The sequence below is a fragment of the Protomyctophum bolini genome (assembly GCF_963924005.1).
Source record: "Protomyctophum bolini genome assembly, chromosome: 6".
Taxonomy (NCBI): domain Eukaryota; kingdom Metazoa; phylum Chordata; class Actinopteri; order Myctophiformes; family Myctophidae; genus Protomyctophum; species Protomyctophum bolini.
In genome coordinates this window covers 49,890,084-49,910,883 of record NC_137867.1, presented here as the reverse complement: position 1 = coordinate 49,910,883, position 20,800 = coordinate 49,890,084, and the positions used below count along the sequence as shown (strand labels likewise).

At 42.4% G+C, this 20,800-nt stretch overlaps 2 protein-coding genes across 2 annotated transcripts; one reads left to right on the top strand and one right to left on the bottom strand.

Moving 5' to 3' along the window:
• Positions 1 to 2,971: 2,971 nt before the first annotated feature.
• Positions 2,972 to 8,542, bottom strand: s100z (S100 calcium binding protein Z; the record flags this gene model as incomplete). The annotated part of the gene is made up of 2 exons (XM_080766719.1): positions 2,972 to 3,464; positions 8,402 to 8,542. 2 exons carry the CDS (start codon positions 8,540 to 8,542, stop codon positions 3,297 to 3,299), a joined length of 309 nt encoding a protein of 102 aa, XP_080622845.1. The 3' UTR covers positions 2,972 to 3,296.
• An 8,190-nt stretch (positions 8,543 to 16,732) lies between these two features.
• Positions 16,733 to 19,824, top strand: LOC308317090 (ankyrin repeat and protein kinase domain-containing protein 1-like; the record flags this gene model as incomplete). The annotated part of the gene is made up of 4 exons (XM_080765884.1): positions 16,733 to 16,906; positions 17,081 to 17,264; positions 19,011 to 19,160; positions 19,654 to 19,824. Exons 1-4 carry the CDS (start codon positions 16,758 to 16,760, stop codon positions 19,822 to 19,824), a joined length of 654 nt encoding a protein of 217 aa, XP_080622010.1. The 5' UTR covers positions 16,733 to 16,757.
• Positions 19,825 to 20,800: the final 976 nt, after the last annotated feature.

Below are 20,800 nucleotides of genomic sequence, written 5' to 3'. Positions count from 1 at the left end.
GGGCCATAATGCTAGTGGATATTTGATTCGACCAATCAACAGCAGCCAGCGCCATGCCACCCTGAGACGGACATTTGATTCGACCAATCAACGGCTGCCATCACCATGCCACCCTGTGACGGACATTTGATTCGACCAATCAACGGCATGCCATCACCATGCCACCCTGTGACGGACATTTGATTCGACCAATCAACGGCTGCCATCACCATGCCACCCTGGGACGGACATTTGATTCGACCAATCGACAGCAGTCGTCACCATGTCGAGACATTTTTCATGACACTTTTATTTGTTACCACGGACATGCAAAGTGAACGACCAATGACATTACCAGCTAAAATAGGGGGGTCTTCAATAGGGGGTCCTCAGAGTTACTACAGGGACCCCTAGGGGGTCCTCAGAGTTACTACAGGGACCCCTAGGGGGTCCTCAGAGTTACTACAGGGGATCCAGAGTCCTCAGAGTTACTAGGATATTTTTACATGAACTACATTGACTCTCATATTCTCATTATTCTATAGGAGAACTTTAGCCAGAAATAACAGACCTATTAGCTCACAATGCCTCTCGCTGCAAGGCTATTTTGTTTTGGCAAAGAGGTTTGGTGTCGAGGGGGAAAAAAGAGAAGACTAAGTACAGAGTGAAAGTTCAAGTTTACTAAGTATTGAGGGTTTAAGACTTATAGTTAAACAAGACTATAACCAAGACAAGACTATAGTTAAACACATTAAAGACATTAACACAAATCCAACACAGATGGTGATGGAGTCTATGAAGCTAGCTATGGAATCTGTGAAAACGTTTAATCTGCAACACCATTTCATTGCTTCATCATCTCTCTCTCTCTGTCTTGTCCGAAAAACATTGAAGAGCCCGTGGTCTATGCTGACATCTCAACGAGTAATTCTACATTCAGTAAACGACTGTCCTACACGGCTATTCTGGAGTGTTTTCATCGCACAATACATGAACACAATAATAACTAGAACTGCACCCTGTCGAGTGCCTATACTTGCTTGTTGCACACTAGTAGGCCATAAATGGCCTACTAGTGCACAAGCAGAGCGCGCAAGTGCTGTCGACCGCTACAAACTGTCAAATCTCAACTTCTCTGTGAAAGAACATTTTAGCTATTTGCTACAGACCTAGTTTTTGGAGGGTGTTTTTGCAGTGTCGGGTGGATGAAAGGAAACGCCTCTATGTATATGTATAATGTAATGTGTAAGTTGATTAGCGGTATACTGTGGTTACTTTGCGTATGCCCCGTTTGATGCGTATGTATCGTAGCAGCATAATGACGTCAGGGTATAACTGGTATAACTAGCTCTCAATGATGACGTAATAAAGATGTGGATCATTAAATGACCCAATGCCAGAGTGTAATTGGTTTTTGATGGTGACGTAATGACGATATGTTTTAGCGTCGGGAGGATTAAAGGTAATGCATGTATACATGTATGTAATCTGACACCACTGCCGTATCGAGCATGAGTAGTCATTACGTCATACGCTGGCACGGCGCATATACGCATCGAAACGGAGACAGACGCATCGAAGCGCTGCAGGACCAAAACTATTATATTTGCGCGCTCTGGTCGCGCGAGTAACTGGAAGAGTCAAGCTTCCAAAAGAGCGCGCAATTTAATCTCTGACTCTTGTTAACTTACATCCTGTTTGGCGCACCGGCTCTCCACCGTCAACTCTTGCGCTATAAGCAGACCCCAGTCAAGTTGTTGAAACATCTGACATGGTTAATATATACTATAAACTATAACTATAAGCAGACCCCAGTCAAGTTATTGAAACATCTGACATATAGTTAATATATATAAACTTAAATTGGTTACGTCATCCACATACCTCTTTTAAACATGTTTTCACATATAAACACACATGTAGTTACGTCATCGGCCAATCCCTGATTGGCTGATGACGTACGCCACCAACACAAGGAGGCGATCCAAAAAGGGACCGCCGACACGCGCAGCAAGCTGCCAACTCGCGCTCCGATTGGCCGACACGCGCAGCAAGCTGCCAACTCGCGCTCCGATTGGCCGAGCGACACCACGCGGCACCCCGATTGGCCGAGCGACGCACCAACATGCGCACGCAGCACCCTGATTGGCCGAGGGTGTCACCGACATATGCAGCCGAAAGCAGTACTTGCGCACGCTCTTCTCGCGCAATTAAAGAGTAAAATAATAATTAATAATATTAATAATAATGTATTTTATTGTATATATTTTTCCAATAATAATAATGTATTTTATTGTATATATTTTTCCACGGACGTGGACAGGTCTGGCTACGAACGTTGACCCTTTCCTGACCCCCATGACCCGTCTAGAAATACTGGTCCAATTCTCTTAATATAATGAGTATTATTATCTTAAGATAATAAGTATTATCTTAATATAATGAGTAGGCCTTTCACAATAATTAAATCAATCATCAAATAATCGCAAATGATTTCAGACGATCACAATTATTTTTGCCTAATCGTCAATCGTTTTCCACGTTGAAAAATGTCTGTACATTTTCAAGTATTTTTCAGAAATAGCAGATCTACAAGCTTACTCACAATGTGTACAACTATTTACGTTATTTAGTAAATTGTTTGAAAAAAAAAGAAAAGATGAAAGTTTGTATATAAATATATATATATATATATATATATATATATATATATATTGTATATTATATTTCAGTTTTTGACATATCTGCCCCTGTGCACTTTGTGATTACGAAGCAAACGGAAATACAAATTGTAACATTCCGAATTAAATCATTCCGAATTAAATTAAAAACGCGCTTAGCAACAACAAAGTATGAGCCCTTTGATTGGTCGAACAGCGGAGTTGCCCTCCGGAAAATAACAGATCTACAAGCTCTATACCACAGCATGGTTCTTGAATGATGGCTTAATATAGCATCAAAATAAGTTTGACCACTTTAAACCTGTATTTTATACACTGTATGCTGGCTGTTGAAGAATGGCTGTTGAATTCACATCGCATCACATCACTATGGTAAGCTTGTAGATCGGCCATCTTTGTAGTTTAATCTTGACATATTTTGAATAGGCCTAGGCCTAACTAACTGTTTTGAATAATTGTGAAACCTCAGTCGTGTGTGGGACAGAATATTGTCAGATGGGGGTCCCAAAATAAAGCAATTTGTAGGTCCTTCCTTGACATGAAACCACTGTGAAAACCACTAATCTACAAGCTTGAAGCTTGAGGTCATGTGTAGATCTGCTATTTCCGGCCGAACGACAGCTTAGTCTGTGAGATCTACTGCTGCTCCTTCTCCTTCTTCTTCTGCTGCTCCTGGAAGAAGTCGTTGCAGGCGACCGTCAGCGCCGCCACCAGAACCACGAACTCGTTAAAGTCCACCTCGTTGTCTCGGTTGGAGTCCAGGTCGTTCATGATCTTCTCCACCAGGTTGGGGTCTTTCTGAGACTGGAAACAGAACGTACAGAACATTAAAGGTCTGGTGACATTATAAAAACACAACGTACAGAACATTAAAGGTCTGGTGACATTATAAAACAGAACGTACAGAACATTAAAGGTCTGGTGACATTATAAAACAGAACGTACAGAACATTAAAAGTCTGGTGACATTATAAAACAGAACGTACAGAACATTAAAGGTCTGGTGACATTATAAAACAGAACGTACAGAACATTAAAGGTCTGGTGACACTATAAAACAGAACGTACAGAACATTAAAGGTCTGGTGACATTATAAAACAGAACGTACAGAACATTAAAGGTCTGGTGACATTATAAAACAGAACGTACAGAACATTAAAGGTCTGGTGACATTATAAAACAGAACGTACAGAACATTAAAGGTCTGGTGACATTATAAAACAGAACGTACAGAACATTAAAGGTCTGGTGACATTATAAAACAGAACGTACAGAACATTAAAGGTCTGGTGACATTATAAAACAGAACGTACAGAACATTAAAGGTCTGGTGACATTATAAAACAGAACGTACAGAACATTAAAGGTCTGGTGACATTATAAAACAGAACGTACAGAACATTAAAGGTCTGGTGACATTATAAAACAGAACGTACAGAACATTAAAGGTCTGGTGACATTATAAAACAGAACGTACAGAACATTAAAGGTCTGGTGACATTATAAAACAGAACGTACAGAACATTAAAGGTCTGGTGACATTATAAAACAGAACGTACAGAACATTAAAGGTCTGGTGACATTATAAAACAGAACGTACAGAACATTAAAGGTCTGGTGACATTATAAAACAGAACGTACAGAACATTAAAGGTCTGGTGACATTATAAAACAGAACGTACAGAACATTAATGGTCTGGTGACATTATAAAACAGAACGTACAGAACATTAAAGGTCTGGTGACATTATAAAACAGAACGTACAGAACATTAAAGGTCTGGTGACATTATAAAACAGAACGTACAGAACATTAAAGGTCTGGTGACATTATAAAACAGAACGTACAGAACATTAAAGGTCTGGTGACATTATAAAACAGAACGTACAGAACATTAAAGGTCTGGTGACATTATAAAACAGAACGTACAGAACATTAATGGTCTGGTGACATTATAAAACAGAACGTACAGAACATTAAAGGTCTGGTGACATTATAAAACAGAACGTACAGAACATTAAAGGTCTGGTGACATTATAAAACAGAACGTACAGAACATTAAAGGTCTGGTGACATTATAAAACAGAACGTACAGAACATTAAAGGTCTGGTGACATTATAAAACAGAACGTACAGAACATTAAAGGTCTGGTGACATTATAAAACAGAACGTACAGAACATTAAAGGTCTGGTGACATTATAAAACAGAACGTACAGAACATTAAAGGTCTGGTGACATTATAAAACAGAACGTACAGAACATTAAAGGTCTGGTGACATTATAAAACAGAACGTACAGAACATTAAAGGTCTGGTGACATTATAAAACAGAACGTACAGAACATTAAAGGTCTGGTGACATTATAAAACAGAACGTACAGAACATTAAAGGTCTGGTGACATTTTAAAACAGAACGTACAGAACATTAAAGGTCTGGTGACATTATAAAACAGAACGTACAGAACATTAAAGGTCTGGTGACATTATAAAACAGAACGTACAGAACATTAAAGGTCTGGTGACATTATAAAACAGAACGTACAGAACATTAAAGGTCTGGTGACATTATAAAACAGAACGTACAGAACATTAATGGTCTGGTGACATTATAAAACAGAACGTACAGAACATTAAAGGTCTGGTGACATTATAAAACAGAACGTACAGAACATTAAAGGTCTGGTGACATTATAAAACAGAACGTACAGAACATTAAAGGTCTGGTGACATTATAAAACAGAACGTACAGAACATTAAAGGTCTGGTGACATTATAAAACAGAACGTACAGAACATTAAATGTCTGGTGACATTATAAAACAGAACGTACAGAACATTAAAGGTCTGGTGACATTATAAAACAGAACGTACAGAACATTAAAGGTCTGGTGACATTATAAAACAGAACGTACAGAACATTAAAGGTCTGGTGACATTATAAAACAGAACGTACAGAACATTAAAGGTCTGGTGACATTATAAAACAGAACGTACAGAACATTAAAGGTCTGGTGACATTATAAAACAGAACGTACAGAACATTAAAGGTCTGGTGACATTATAAAACAGAACGTACAGAACATCAAAGGTCTGGTGACATTATATAAATACGTTTTTGTAAATTGTGCTTATTTTTAGGTTTTCCGAGCTCAAAAGACTACTGCAGGCCCTTACCCATGTGAAGTAAAGACTAAAGTAAAGACTAAAGACTTAAAGACTACTGCAGGCCCTTACCCATGTGAAGTAAAGACTAAAGTAAAGACTAAAGACTTAAAGACTACTGCAGGCCCTTACCCATGTGAAGTAAAGACTAAAGTAAAGACTAAAGACTTAAAGACTACTGCAGGCCCTTACCCATGTGAAGTAAAGACTAAAGTAAAGACTAAAGACTTAAAGACTACTGCGGGCCCTTACCCATGTGAAGTAAAGACTAAAGTAAAGACTAAAGACTTAAAGACTACATTGGCCGGCCTCGACGTCTCTCATGTAGTATCAAAGTTTCAGCAGCTCTGTGGTCAGATGCCATTCTGACCTCCTTCACTTCCCTGAGCATCTCAAACAAGGTGCCCAGTCGTCGGTCAATGGTTCGACCCATTACGAACCCCATCTCTAACTCTAACCTAAACTTAACCGCAAGCACGGGAGCCACGCACCCCTCACCAACCTTAATCTGGTCGTTTTAACGCACCCCTCACCAACCTTAATCTGGTCGTCTTAACGCACCCCTCACCAACCTTAATCTGGTCGTCTTAACGCACCCCTCACCAACCTTAATCCGGTCGTCTTAACGCACCCCTCACCAACCTTAATCTGGTCGTTTTAACGCACCCCTCACCAACCTCAATCCGGTCGTCTTAACGCACCCCTCACCAACCTTAATCTGGTCATTTTAACGCACCCCTCACCAACCGTGAGCGGAACACTGAACGGAACACTGTCCCCCCCCCCTCCCAGTGAGCTGTGGCGTCCCACAAGGAAGCATACTAGGGACTTTACTGTTCCTAATATATGTTAACGACATGACATCAGCTTGTGACTGCAACTTGTTCCTGTTCGCAGACGACTCAGCACTGCTAGTCTCGGACAGGAACAAACTGCAGGTTGAAAAGACCCTCAGCTCTGAACTCGGTAGAATCTGCACCTGGCTCGCTGATAACAAACTATCCTTACACCTGGGAAAAACTGAATCCATTCTCTTCGGATCTAATAGTAATCTCAGCAAGGCAGATGACTTCTTGGTTAGAGTTGGTGACAATGTTATCACACGAAAAGATGAAATTACCTACCTAGGTTCCATCCTGGAGGCCAATCTTTCCGGTGATAAAATGGCCACCAACGTAATCAAAAAATTCAATCAAAGAACAAGATTCCTTTACAGGATCTCCTCACTGGTCAACAAAACCACCTTGAAGACCTTAACAGGAGCCCTCGTACAAGGTTTCTTTGACTATGCATCCACCTCTTGGTACCACAGCACCTCAAAGGCCCTTAAAACAAGGCTGCAGATCTCCCAAAACAAACTGGTCAGGCTCCTCCTCGGCCTCACCCCCCGAACCCACCTCACCCCTGCCCACTTTGACAGGCTGGGATGGCTTAGGGTCGACGACAGAGTACAGCATCTTGCAATGGGTCTGGTCCACAAGATTCGATACACCACTAAGATACCCATGTACCTGTCTAAATACTTCCTTAATGTAAACGAAGTCCACACCCACAACACCAGAGGGAGTGCAACAAACCATGTACAACCCAGATTCGGCACAAACAAGGGACTAAATTATTTTCGCTCCTATGCCACCAAAATGTGGAACGCCCTACCAACAGTCATTAAGACATGTGAATCCCTTGACTCCTTCAAAACCGCTCTCAAAGGGCACCTACGGACGGCTGCAATTCGAAACTGGCCTCTGTAAAATCTGAAAAAACCCCTCACCAACCTTAATCCGGTCGTTTTAAACGCACCCCTCACCAACCTTAATCCGGTCGTTTTAACGCACCCCTCACCAACCTTAATCTGGTCGTTTTAACGCACCCCTCACCAACCTTAATCTGGTCGTTTTAACGCACCCCTCACCAACCTTAATCCAGTCGAACTAACGGGAGGTCGAACCTTAGGGCAGCCCCCCACCCCCCCCCCCCCCCCCCCCACTCGTCCGGGGGGCACCTGTATAGTGGGCACTAGCACTAGGGACATGTGGGCACCTGTACAAGTGCATTGTGTCGTGTCGTGAGTTTGCAGGACGGTGCTATTTTCAGCGATATAGAGCAGTGATGCACAGGGGAGGAAAAATGGAGGGGGGCCCCGGTACAGAGCCCTGAGGGCCCCAGTACAGAGCCCTGAGGGCCCCAGTACAGAGCCCTGAGGGATCCCTCTGCAGGGCTGGAAGCCGTTCAACGGCTGTTGTTGTCGTCGTCAGGGAGCAGGTGGTGACATCACCGTGGAAACATGATGACATCACGGGTGTCTATATTTGGACGTGAGGAACCGAATAAAAAACACCTGAGGGCCTCCGTCCAATCCACAGGAGAGCCAATCAGAATCTACGACATGCTGGTTGGGGGGGGGGGGGAGGTCTCCCCCTTGTGATGTCTGTAGAGTGTCGCAGTCCCGCCCCCTACCACCAGGGCCCTGGTCAGTGGAAAAAGGTAGTCGACGACGATGAAATTTTTTCGTCATAGCTCCAGTCGACCGAAAACAACAGCGGTAACTTCCCGAGACATGTAAATATATTTATCGTACCGTCAGGAAGTCGGTCAGTTCGCTGGTCAGCAGCTCCTTCAGCTCTCCCTTGTCCAGCTTGTACTTGTCTCCTTCCTTCCCAGAGTAGTTGTAGAAGACGGTGATCAGCGCGTCCATCGCTCCCTCCAGCTGAGTGGGCATGTCGACGAGGACAGGGCAGGGCTACGGAAACAACACAAAGACAGGACGCTAGCAAAGAAACCCACGGATATCTGGAGGGGAAAAGACAGGACGCTAGCAAAGAAACCCACGGATATCTGGAGGGAAAGGGCAAAGAATACAGACATTACAAAACATAGTACTACTTGTATTCGTTGCTGTAGTTTTTGTTCAGTAACGGTGTTAAATAGCTCTATATTGTGACAGTAATCATTGCTATAGAGTGTGTTCAGTAACAGTGTTAAATAGCTCCATATTGTGACAGTAATCTTTGCTATAGTGTGTGTTCAGTAACAGTGTTAAATAGCTCTATATTGTGACAGTAATCTTTGCTATAGTGTGTGTTCAGTAACAGTGTTAAATAGCTCTATATTGTGACAGTAATCATTGCTATAGAGTGTGTTCAGTAATGGTGTTAAATAGCTCTATATTGTGACAGTAATCATTGCTATAGAGTGTGTTCAGTAACAGTGTTAAATAGCTCTATATTGTGACAGTAATCATTGCTATAGAGTGTGTTCAGTAACAGTGTTAAATAGCTCTATATTGTGACAGTAATCTTTGCTATAGTGTGTGTTCAGTAACAGTGTTAAATAGCTCTATATTGTGACAGTAATCATTGCTATAGAGTGTGTTCAGTAATGGTGTTAAATAGCTCTATATTGTGACAGTAATCATTGCTATAGTGTGTGTTCAGTAACAGTGTTAAATAGCTCTATATTGTGACAGTAATCATTGCTATAGAGTGTGTTCAGTAACAGTGTTAAATAGCTCTATATTGTGACAGTAATCATTGCTATAGTGTGTGTTCAGTAACAGTGTTAAATAGCTCTATATTGTGACAGTAATCATTGCTATAGAGTGTGTTCAGTAACAGTGTTAAATAGCTCTATATTGTGACAGTAATCATTGCTATAGTGTTTGTTCAGGAGTCTCCCTGTCTCTTTAGTTACTTAATAAAAAGTAAGCTAAAACTAAGACCAAATATATCTACTACTGGTAGACTAATGTTAGGGAGGGACTAGTGGAGAAGTGATCCAGTATAACTAAATGTCAGGGAGGGACTAGTGGAGAAGAGATCCAGCTGAAAATGTATTCAAAACACTATGACACTAAAACATAGTCAAAATCAACAGTTGCTACAGAATAGTACAGTATAGTACAGTATATATTTGCTGGAGGAAACCTCCTACAGTAACTCCATTTTTGATAATTCCACCACCTCTCCCCCTCTCAAACTGTCTACTAAAGCAGCCAACTCCATCACCTCTCCCCCTCTCAAACTGTCTACTAAAGCAGCCAACTCCATCACCTCTCCCCCTCTCAAACTGTCTACTAAAGCAGCCAACTCCACCACCTCTCAAACTGTCTACTAAAGCAGCCAACTCCACCATCTCTCCCCCTCTCAAACTGTCTGCTAAAGCAGCTAACTCCACCACCTGGTTTCTTCCCGTAAGCATATATATATAATACACATGTACAGTAGAATACAGAAATAATCTTACCTTACGAGAGTTCTGTGTGAAATGGAGTCGACTTGTGAGCGTTGTGCGTTCAGAGAGTTCTGTGTGAAATGGAGTCGACTTGTGAGCGTTGTGCGTTCAGAGAGTTGTGTGTGAAATGGAGTCGACTTGTGAGCGTTGTGCGTTCAGAGAGTTCTGTGTGAAATGGACTCGACTTGTGAGCGTTGTGCGTTCAGAGAGTTCTGTGTGAAATGGAGTCGACTTGTGAGCGTTGTGCGTTCAGAGAGTTCTGTGTGAAATGGAGTCGACTTGTGAGCGTTGTGCGTTCAGAGAGTTCTGAGTGAAAAGGTGTCGTTCAGCACGGCGAGTTGTTTGTGACGATGTGAGAGCGAGCCGAGTGGAAATAACTCCTGGATCCGTAGTGTCTGTGCACGCATAATTAACCCACTGAGACCGCACACCAGATTCAACTAAATTATGTCTTCTGAATAATAAGCAGTTTTCTGGAGAAAAAAAAAAAAAGAAAGAGGTTTTATATATCAGTGGTTCTCAAACGTTTTCGTGTCAAGGACGCCCCGAAAATTATATGTAACTGGCCGCTGACCTCTGAAAATATGTTGTTCCAGGGACCCCCTTCTGAAAATATGTTGTTCCAGGGACCCCCTTCTGAAAATATGTTGTTCCAGGGACCCCCAGAAGCAAAGATTGGAGTTAAAAACGTTCGCTCTGAAAGAATATATTCGCCACATTTTCTAAAAAAGAAATTGCAGATCTACAAGCTCATAGAGTACAGAGTGCCGCGCCATGAGCTTGTAGATCTGCAATTTTTCCCAACAGCTAAAGTTTTAAAATAATGGCTGAAAGCTAAAAGGTGACACACGGGTGCGTCCTCAGGTCTCAATGGCTTAATTCCACAGGCGATCCACTCCATGGCAACCCTCTTCCTATCCGGGGTGAAAAACACCCACGCCCCGCCAGGTCCCACGGCGATTCCAAGCGTTACAAATATAGCACATCTTTTGCGTCACTGCCTAAACAGGATCACAGGGATGGAAAGGAAGGGGCCACCGGGGCCACTCCAGAGGGACACGTTATACTGTCTAGGCCAGGGCAGTGGTTCCCAAACCTTTTCATGTCAAGGGCCCCCAAAGTGACGCCCATTTGTAAAGATATGCCAGGGACCCCCATAAGAGAAGATTTGGACAGCAGTGATCCTAAACATGTTCTCCCCGTGTCCCCTATAGGGTAGGTACCCTCACATGTTCTCCCCGTGTCCCCTAGGGTAGGTACCCTCACAAAAAACATGCAGTAATCCTGGCCTCTAAACTGCCTCCCCCTGGCCAGCCGGGGCGCCTGATGGAGGGGAAAGGAACTGGTTGGAATAACGTGTTCCTTCCACGCGCTATACGTCCAACCAGGGAAACTCCCCCCTGTCAGGTGTAAAGGAGCAACTTGGACACTCAGGCATGAAGGAAGCATGAGTTCAAGTCCGTTCACATTAGATAACTGACACAGGGGTGAAAAATGGGTTACAAAAAAAGTGGGATAAAGATTATGAAAGAAAAATGAGTAGAGTAGAGACTAGGCATAAGGCAGATATATCCCCTTGTGTGCCTTTGTATGTATATGTTGTTGTATTTGTTGTAGACCTAAACAAACAACATACACATGAACCAATAATCAAAGTTAATCACGGCTTACTGTGAAACATAACTCAAACCCCCCTTTGTATCAACCATGACAAACCCCACAACAATAAGCCCATCATATTCATAAGAAGTAAAAAAATAAATACAAGATATGACAAATATTTAACCTTGTTCCCCTTCCAGCCAGGTGCTATTAAAGGGACATGAGCATAGCAGTTTGTTACAGGGATTGTCGTCAACAGTCCTTCCTTGTCGGTACTGTCCGTCCCTTCCTTAACAAACATATTTCTCCATGTAATATTTATATTTCTCTCCTGTGGCAGTATCTGTCCCTTAATCTCCTTACTGAGGTTTCCAGTGTGCATCCTGGGCGTTGTCCTCAGTCACAGGTGAACTTGATCATCTAATTGTCTCCACCAGGCCGAAGGCATGGGGAGAGAGTATGTTTTGCACTCCGTCCGTCCGTGTGCGTGTGCGTGTGCGTGTGTGTGTGTCCGTCCGTCTGTGAACAGCTAATCTCCGGCACCGTTAACCCGGTCGATGCTAAATCAAGCCTCGCCCTCGTTTTTGCGACATGAAAACGGCAATACGTTTCCTGAAACCATGGTAACATGAAAAAATAAGTTTCTCCCGTGCCTTGCTGCTGCCCGCCTCACCCCCCTCTCTCATACACACGCACAGACGCACAGCACGCACACGTGCTACAAAGGGCACTCAAGGTCGCCGTACAGATTAAAAGCAGTACAAAAACACAGTTAAAAGCAGAAAAATTCAAATAAAACTATGGCACAGCCTGCAGCAGAAGACACAGAGGTCACACAGAGTCATACAGTAGGCCTGCCTAAACAGGTGGGTTTTGAGGTGAGTTTGAAATATGGTGATAGAGTCCATGTTTCTGATGTCAGGGGGAGGGAGTTCCAGAGGTGAGGGGCAGAGCGGCTGAAGGCTCTTGAGCCCCATGGTGGAGAGACGGGCTGGGAGGACCTTCAGGGTGAGGGAGGAGGAAGACCTTATATATATATATATATATATATATATATATATATACTTTACACTTATTTATATATAGATATCGCCCTGAGCCTAAAATAGTATAAAGACAGGGATGCACCGAAAACCGAATACCGAATATCCGAATATGATTAATATTATACATCTTTTTTCCTACCATTGCTGTCATGGCCGTACCTTAAAGCTACCTGATTTATGGCAAAATAAATGGTTATGGCAAAACTTTACTTAAATAATAATCACTATTATGGGTCCAGAAAACATTTACTCAGCCCTTTTGAATGCATTAATTGCATACACTATTCAATGATATATTTTCTGCCTATAACCGAATAGGTAAAAAATTCATTTTTAGCCATTTTCTGCCGAACATTTTCTGCGGCCGAATATTGGGTGCATCACTAGTTAAAATAGTATGTTTATACAGAGTAAGTAAAGAATAAATAATCTCTCAATCACCTGGTAATGACTGTGACACAGTCCTGTAGCTGAAAGGTCAGAAGGTCAGGCCAGACAGACAGGTCTAGTCCAGAATGCCACTTAACCCATTGATGCCTGAGGCCGAATCTGGGAACGCCTTCTAGGGCCTGACCTAAGGTTTCTGAAAACCTTCAAATTCTGATGATTTTTTTAAAAATAGTTATGTTGCTACATGTATATAGCAATAGCTGATGAGACACAGAGAGCGCGCCGGCATCAAGGGTAGAACAACGTATACATTGCACCAGGCGTCAATGGGCACTATATATACTTTGTTGTACAACAAATAGCGAAAATAGTTGACCTACAAGCTTGTAGATGTTCGGAAAATGTGAAAGATTTAGAAAGCTTTTGCCTATAATGCCATGTTGAAAGTGGTTATCACTTAACATACCTACACCCGCACAGTATCGTTGGTATGAAGTGTAACTGAATATCGCTGTTTTAGTATTCCCACTTAACCCATTAAGACCTAAGATCTATTGAAGATTCTGACCTTCAAATGTACATCATTTTTGTTTTGATTGTATTGCTGTATTGTTGTATTGTTCTTTCTGCTTTGGCAATGTAAACGTATGTTTTCTCATGCCAATAAAGCCCTTGGAATTGTGTGTGTGTGTGTGTGTGTGTGTGTGTGTGTGTGTGTGTGTGTGTGTGTGTGTGTGTGTGGGGGGGGGGGGGGGGGGCATGCGTAAATCCATAGGCTAACCACTCAGACCAGTTAGACCTCTCTCTCTCTCTGTCTCAGTTTCTGTCTCTGTCTCTCCACCCTGCATGCCTATTTATAGGGAGAGAGAGAGAGAGAGAGAGAGAGAGAGAGAGACAGAGAGACAGAGAGACAGAGAGACAGAGAGAGAGACAGAGAGAGAGAGAGAGGGGATCGAGAACCATCACACAGGTAAGAAACACAACAATAGGAAAATATTGTTTATTATTATTATTATACTAATGTATAATATTTGAAACAAGATTAAATGATCTTAATAAGTTAAATTTGAAACACATGGAAACACAGTTTAACCACCGAGGAGGAGGTTAAACTCCCTGAAGGTGAATTATATCCACCACCTAGCCAGATATTATCCCTCTTATTACATTGTTACATTATTATTATTATTATTATTATTATTATTATTATTATTGTTATTATTGTTACATGGCTACCTAACATAAATTAATACATTGACCCAAAACACAACAAAAAAAGTATTCCAAAAGTATTCCATCATTTGCGCTGGCTGCATCTGGCCAGCTGCAGGGCTGGAGCACGTGTAGACAATATGGAGGTTATGCTATGCATGAATATTCATAGCCATGGTTCATGACTCTCGTATTCATACGAGAGTCATGAAGTAACTGCACCCTGTTTTTGGCGCTCGCTACATTTACAACGTTTCCGTATAATATAAACATTCAGAAATCAAATATAAAGTACTCACAATTTGTCCCACAGGTTAGGTTAGGTTAGTTAGTTGCAGCTCCAGCGATTAGAATTTCTGCATCCCGCGTTGTTTAATAAAAAGCATTTTTATCCGAGCTGTTATTTTGCCATTGTCTTTCAACTACGCGCCCCTATCGGTCGGGAGGAGGGTGTTCGATATAGGCACGCTGACCGCCCCGCCAATACAGACTAATAGGCGAGTGCGCTCCCGGTGTGCAACTGTGGGTTTCCCAAACGAACCCCGTTTGAAAAAAGTAGCCGGGGCGCTCGGACAAAAATGCTTTTTATTAAACAACGCGGGATGCAGCAATTCTAATCGCTGGTGCTGCAACTAACTAACACCTGTGGGACAAATTGTGAGTACTTTATATTTGAATTCCGAATGTTAATACGGAAACGTTGTAAAACAGGGTGCAGTTACTTCATGATAATCATCATGGCAGTCATGTTTCAGGGCTAGAATATTCATGGCTCTCATAACTTTAAGGCCCTCATGTATCAATTGAGTGTAAAATCTGCCACAGATTCGAGTGTAGGTTTCGTACTAGTAGCCTACACCCACGTCACCACGGCATTTATAAAGTGATCGCAAACAGCTGATCCTTCCTTAATTTCGTTCCGACGTTAATAAAATGTGACGGCTGAAATCTATCTGGCACGCCCTATGAAATCAAGCCTCGCCCTCGTTTTTGCGACAGGAACAACGGCAATACGATTTTGAAACCATGTATAGGCTACAGGAAGAAAAAAGAAAAAAAGTGCAACTTGTATCTTAAATAAATTAACCTGCGTGAATGAAATAAAGCTGTTTGTTTCTCCTCTCGCTTCGCTTCCCTTAATGCTGCCTCCCTTGCTCCTCACCCCCCCCCCCCCCGCACGCACGCACATATCGCAATTTGCAAGCAACTTTCACTGTGTGTTGTTAGTTGTATATAAAATTATTAAAATGTTTATTAATTTAATATACAACAAGATTAGTGAACGAAAACCTGAACCTGTGATTATGTGAAGCATTAATTAAATATAATTGCTCACGTCATTGGAATGAGTTTCAGCCCGTGACAAATGCTGTTCTGCAACTCTACATCTCCTCCTCCTGTTCTGTCTGTCTCTGTCACTGTCGTGACCTCAGTGCACGTTTATGACATCATACTGTATATTAGACTGCATGCCTCGCTGCCTAAACCTTATGTGGTACTGGTGGTAGGCTGGAGGTCCGTGAGTTAAGTTGGCACCCCGTGATTTCCATGATATGACGAAAAAAAAAAAAAAAAGATGCGGTCCCCACTTTGCTGCCTCGGCACTGTCGGCATGTCACATTTAGTGGCATTTAGTGGCACAGGCATCTAAACATTATGTTTTCACTCCTAGAATGTTAATATAAAACTGTATGTATATACATGTAAAAAAAAAGAGAGATTTCCAACTTTACAAGTAATTAAAATCGCGCAAATTAAAAACAATATAACATGTTTACAATTGTATTAGTTTGTGCTTAATCAAACAGTGCTTTACTGGCCTTGTTATGTGAGCGCATGCGGCATGAGCGTGACATCAGATGCCCATATAATCACTGTGATGTTATAGAAAATCACACCAGTGTGAACCGAGTGTTGCAACTCCCCCCCCCCTCTCTCTCTCTCTCTCTCTCTCTCTCTCTCTCTCTCCCTCTCTCATTAGCAGGCAACAGTGCAGTGCTACAGCACCCCTACTGGCCCCTACTGGTACATACTGGTGCTCATTAGCGTCACATAGGTGCATGACCAACACGGACATTGCTGGTTGTAGGAGTGGTTGCACCACTCAAAAAAAGGCATAAATGGAATGCACGCCTTTATTTCCAAGTGACAATGACAAGCATACAGCTTGCCTATTTGCAATTGTAGCAGGCTATAGGCGTAAGAAAGGGGCTTAATCATTCACCATTTAAATAAGTGCTTAGACAGTTCAGATAAAAGCGAGATCATTTTCGGGGGTCGGGAGGACGGGACCGCGGCGTGCGTCGCCAACACATACCAGCACACACGCACGCCTTCATCCATATGTTTACGATCCGTTCATCAATGATCAAATCACTATAACGATATAGTTTGGACACTTCTTGGACACATACATTTTCCTGTACTTTGTCTCCCTCTAGAGTTCGGTGAGAGATGGCAGAGAGTGGCAAAGGGCCAATTGGAGACGACAGTCTGGAGGACTGGGAACTACTGGGCTCAGGGGGCTTTGGGTTTGTCTTTAAGGCCACACACAAGCTCCTGGGCATTGGAGTGGCCATTAAGGTGCTTAATTGTGATGACAGGTATGATGACAATGAGCTACATAATCTATCTATAATTGATTAATTATCTTCATTCACACTATTTTTTTTTTCATGATCTTAGTCAGTTTTACATAATTATAACATTATATATCATTATAACATTTTGGGTTCTAACTGCTGTCTTTCCCCTCCTAAACTGACCCCGTACTGCAGCTCTGGTAAGTTGTATGCTGCCCTGTGTCGCGAGGCAAGTCACATGGAGGATGCAGAGCAGTTTGTTCCCAGGGTCTATGGGATGTACCGCGGCCGGCCCCCCTTGATGGGCAAGAAGGAGGTGCAGGGTATAGTGATGGAGCTGATGGAGGGAGGCTGCCTGGAGTCCTTTCTGCGCACCAAGGTCTTTATAATTCAACTGAAACTAACTAAATAACCACAACTAAAACTGAAAACGCATCTTCGTCAACTGAACTAAATCAAAACTAGAATAAACTAGAACTGCACTCTGTCGAGTGCATACTTGCTTGTTGCACAATAGTAGGCCATAAATGGCCAACTAGTGCGCAAGCAGAGCGCGCAAGTACACAAACTACAAACTGTCAACCAATTACATATACTATAATGTAATTTGTCCGTCCCAGCCAACCCGCCACTTTTTATGCGTATGCACCGTCCCAGCAAATTGTGCCTGATACGGCAGTGGTGCCAGATTACATACATGTATACACAGGAGCATTACCTTTAATGCTCCCAACACTAAAACATATCGTCATTACGTCACCATCGAAAACCAATTACACTCTGGCATTGGGTCCTTTAATCCACATATTTCTTACGTCATCATTGAGAGCTAGTTATACATATACTATGTCAATTGTAAGTTTATTAGCGGTATATATACTGTGGTTACTTTGTGCCAAAAAACGTCCCAGCCAACCCGCCACTTTTGATGCGTATGCAAATAAAACAGCAAAATTGTGCCTGGTTTGCTGGGACCAGATTACATAAATGACCATATGTCTTACACCATGTACTCTGGTCCCAGCAAATCAGGCACAATTTGCTATTTTATTTTACAAATTACATATATATGTATATGTATGACTAGCTCTCAATGATGACGTAAGACATATGGTCATTTATGTAATCTGGTCTCAGCAAATCAGGCACAATTTTGCTGTTTTTTTGCATACGCATCAAAAGTGGCGGGTTGGCTGGGACGGTGCATATGTATGTAATTTGTAAAATAAAATAGCAAATTGTGCCTGGTTTGCTGGGACCAGAGTACATGGTGTGTGTGTGTATGCCTAGCTCTCAATGATGACGTAAGACATATATAGCATTCCTTGATGTTTGTTGTTATGTTTCTATGCTTTGTTATTTCTGATGTTCTTGATGTTGTTTGTTATTGTTGTTTTTAACCTGTAAAGCACTTTGTAACTTTATGTTTGGAAAGGTGCTATATAAATAAAATGCATTAATTCATTCATTCATATGGTCCTTTATGTAATCTGGTCCCAGCAAATTAGGCACAATTTTGCCGTTTTATTTGCATACGCATCAAAAGTGGCGGGTTGGCTGGAACGGTGCATATGGACCGGGCGAAAATATTACTTGCGCGCTCTGCTTGCGCAAGTAAAGAACAAAGACGTTAACTAACTGAAAGTGTGTTGTGTGTTTACAAATTGTTTGAAATTATATTTATCTGTGCTCTGTATATTTATCTTTTATTGAGTTTTTAGTACACATTGGTGGTTCCAAAACTGTGGTGCGTGCACCCCTTGTGGTGCGCAAGAACATTCTAGGGGGTGTGTGACATGAAAAGGCTAATGGTGGTGCTATGGTTTTATTTAAAATATATCAACATATTGTGGCAAGTAGGCCTATATGTATAATATAGCTTAATGCTGTATATATATGCCATATTCAGGTTCATATTATGTGCATATAGGAAATATATGTCTCTATATAGCTTATGCAATTCTTATTTCCATGTGGGGGTGCGTCAACTAGGTCAGGAGGTAACAGGGGGTGCATGGCCAGAAAAGTTTGCGAACCACTGCCCTATAGTACACGACAGGCCTACTTACTCTGACCGTTATGAATCCTGACACTAAATCCAGAACTATTCTTAACCTTTCTACAGACCGAGTCTAAACCTCCACCCTGGCCCCTGGCGTTCCGTCTAGCCCACCAGGTGGCGCTAGCCATGGACTTCCTCCACTGTAAGAAGAACCTTGTGCACATGGACCTGAAACCAGAGAATATCCTGCTAGATGCAGACCTCAATGCCAAGGTACACAATATACAATATTTATACATCCAGTAGAACTAAATGTCAGGGAGGGACTAGTGGAGAAGAGATCAAGTAGAACTAAATGTCAGGGAGGGACTAGTGGAGAAGAGATCCAGTAGAACTAAATGTCAGGGAGGGACTAGTGGAGAAGAGATCCAGTAGAACAAAAATACTAAAGTTATTTTATGCTCGGTTGCACTCGGGTGTTGCACTCTGAAATATAGCAGATCTGCAAGCTCACAATGTGTTCCACACGACGCCATCAAGGCCCGCTTAAATAAAATTCAGTTGGCTAGGTCAACTTTAGATTTAGTTGACTAAAACTAGACTAAAACAAACATTTCACGTGACTAAAACCGGACAAAAACTAAATGAAACTGTATTCAAAGGACTGGCTAAAACTAAATCCAAATTTGCTCTTGAAATGAACAGTTCTCGTCACTGCATGTCCTGCTTAAACAAAATCATAAATGCCTCCTCTTTCTGTCAACAGATAGCAGATTTTGGCCTGTCTACGGTGAGCAACAGTGTCAGGCAGACCAACCGTACAAACAGAGGAGGCACTCTCTCCTACACTCCCCCTGAGGCTTTTGACAACAAATATCACCGTGTTCGCACCTACGATGTTTACAGGTGGATTCTGAAGCTACTACATCAGTCATAATAAATACAATGAAGTGACACACGTTTTTTTTATAGTGTGAAAACCTCTTTCTAATGCTTGGATTTTTCCCGCCTTTTTATTAGCTACGGCATACTTCTCTGGACCATTCTCACTGGAGAGAGACCCTATCCAGGTAAACTATCCGCACGCACACACACACACGCACACACTCACACTCACACTCACACACACACACACACACACACACACACACACACACACACACACACACACACACACACACACACACACACACAATGTAAATGTTCCTGTATTTTATGTAGAGTCGGATCGATCCTTGTTGGAGTTCCACATTCGCGACCAGGGAGCGAGACCAGATCTTCGTAAAATCGATGTCCAGAAAGCAGCTGGATTAGACGAGCTGGTGGAGCTCATGCAGAGATGCTGGGACTCTGAGCCCAACAAGAGACCTTCGTTTGCAGGTAAATCCATTCATGCAGAGATGCTGGGACTCTGAGCCCAACAAGAGACCTTCGTTTGCAGGTAAATCCATTCATGCAGAGATGCTGGGACTCTGAGCCCAACAAGAGACCTTCGTTTGCAGGTAAATCTATTCATGCAGAGATGCTGAGACTCTGAGAACACACATTCCTCCTCCCAGGATGTTCAGTTGTAAATAAAACTCGCTCAGCGTACACAAAAGTCCTTAACGATGAAAAGTTATCAAAAGCGTGAGTTTTCGTAAAATGGCGTGACCGTGGCTTAGCGTCAAGCTTCAATTAGCCCCCGCCCCCTCTTATGATTGGTCGACAGGCTATGTCATAGTTTCTAATATCATCTGCCGTTTGTCACAGAGAGTCATGAGTCGCCTCGACTTGGCCTGGGCCGGCCTAGCGGTCCAGGCACCCTAGGCTGTTAATGAGCGTGTCGCGGGTTCGAGTCTCTGTCCCCCTTTCCTGTCAAACTACTGTAAAACCCTCAATAAAGGCAAAAAGCTCCCAATAATATATTTTTA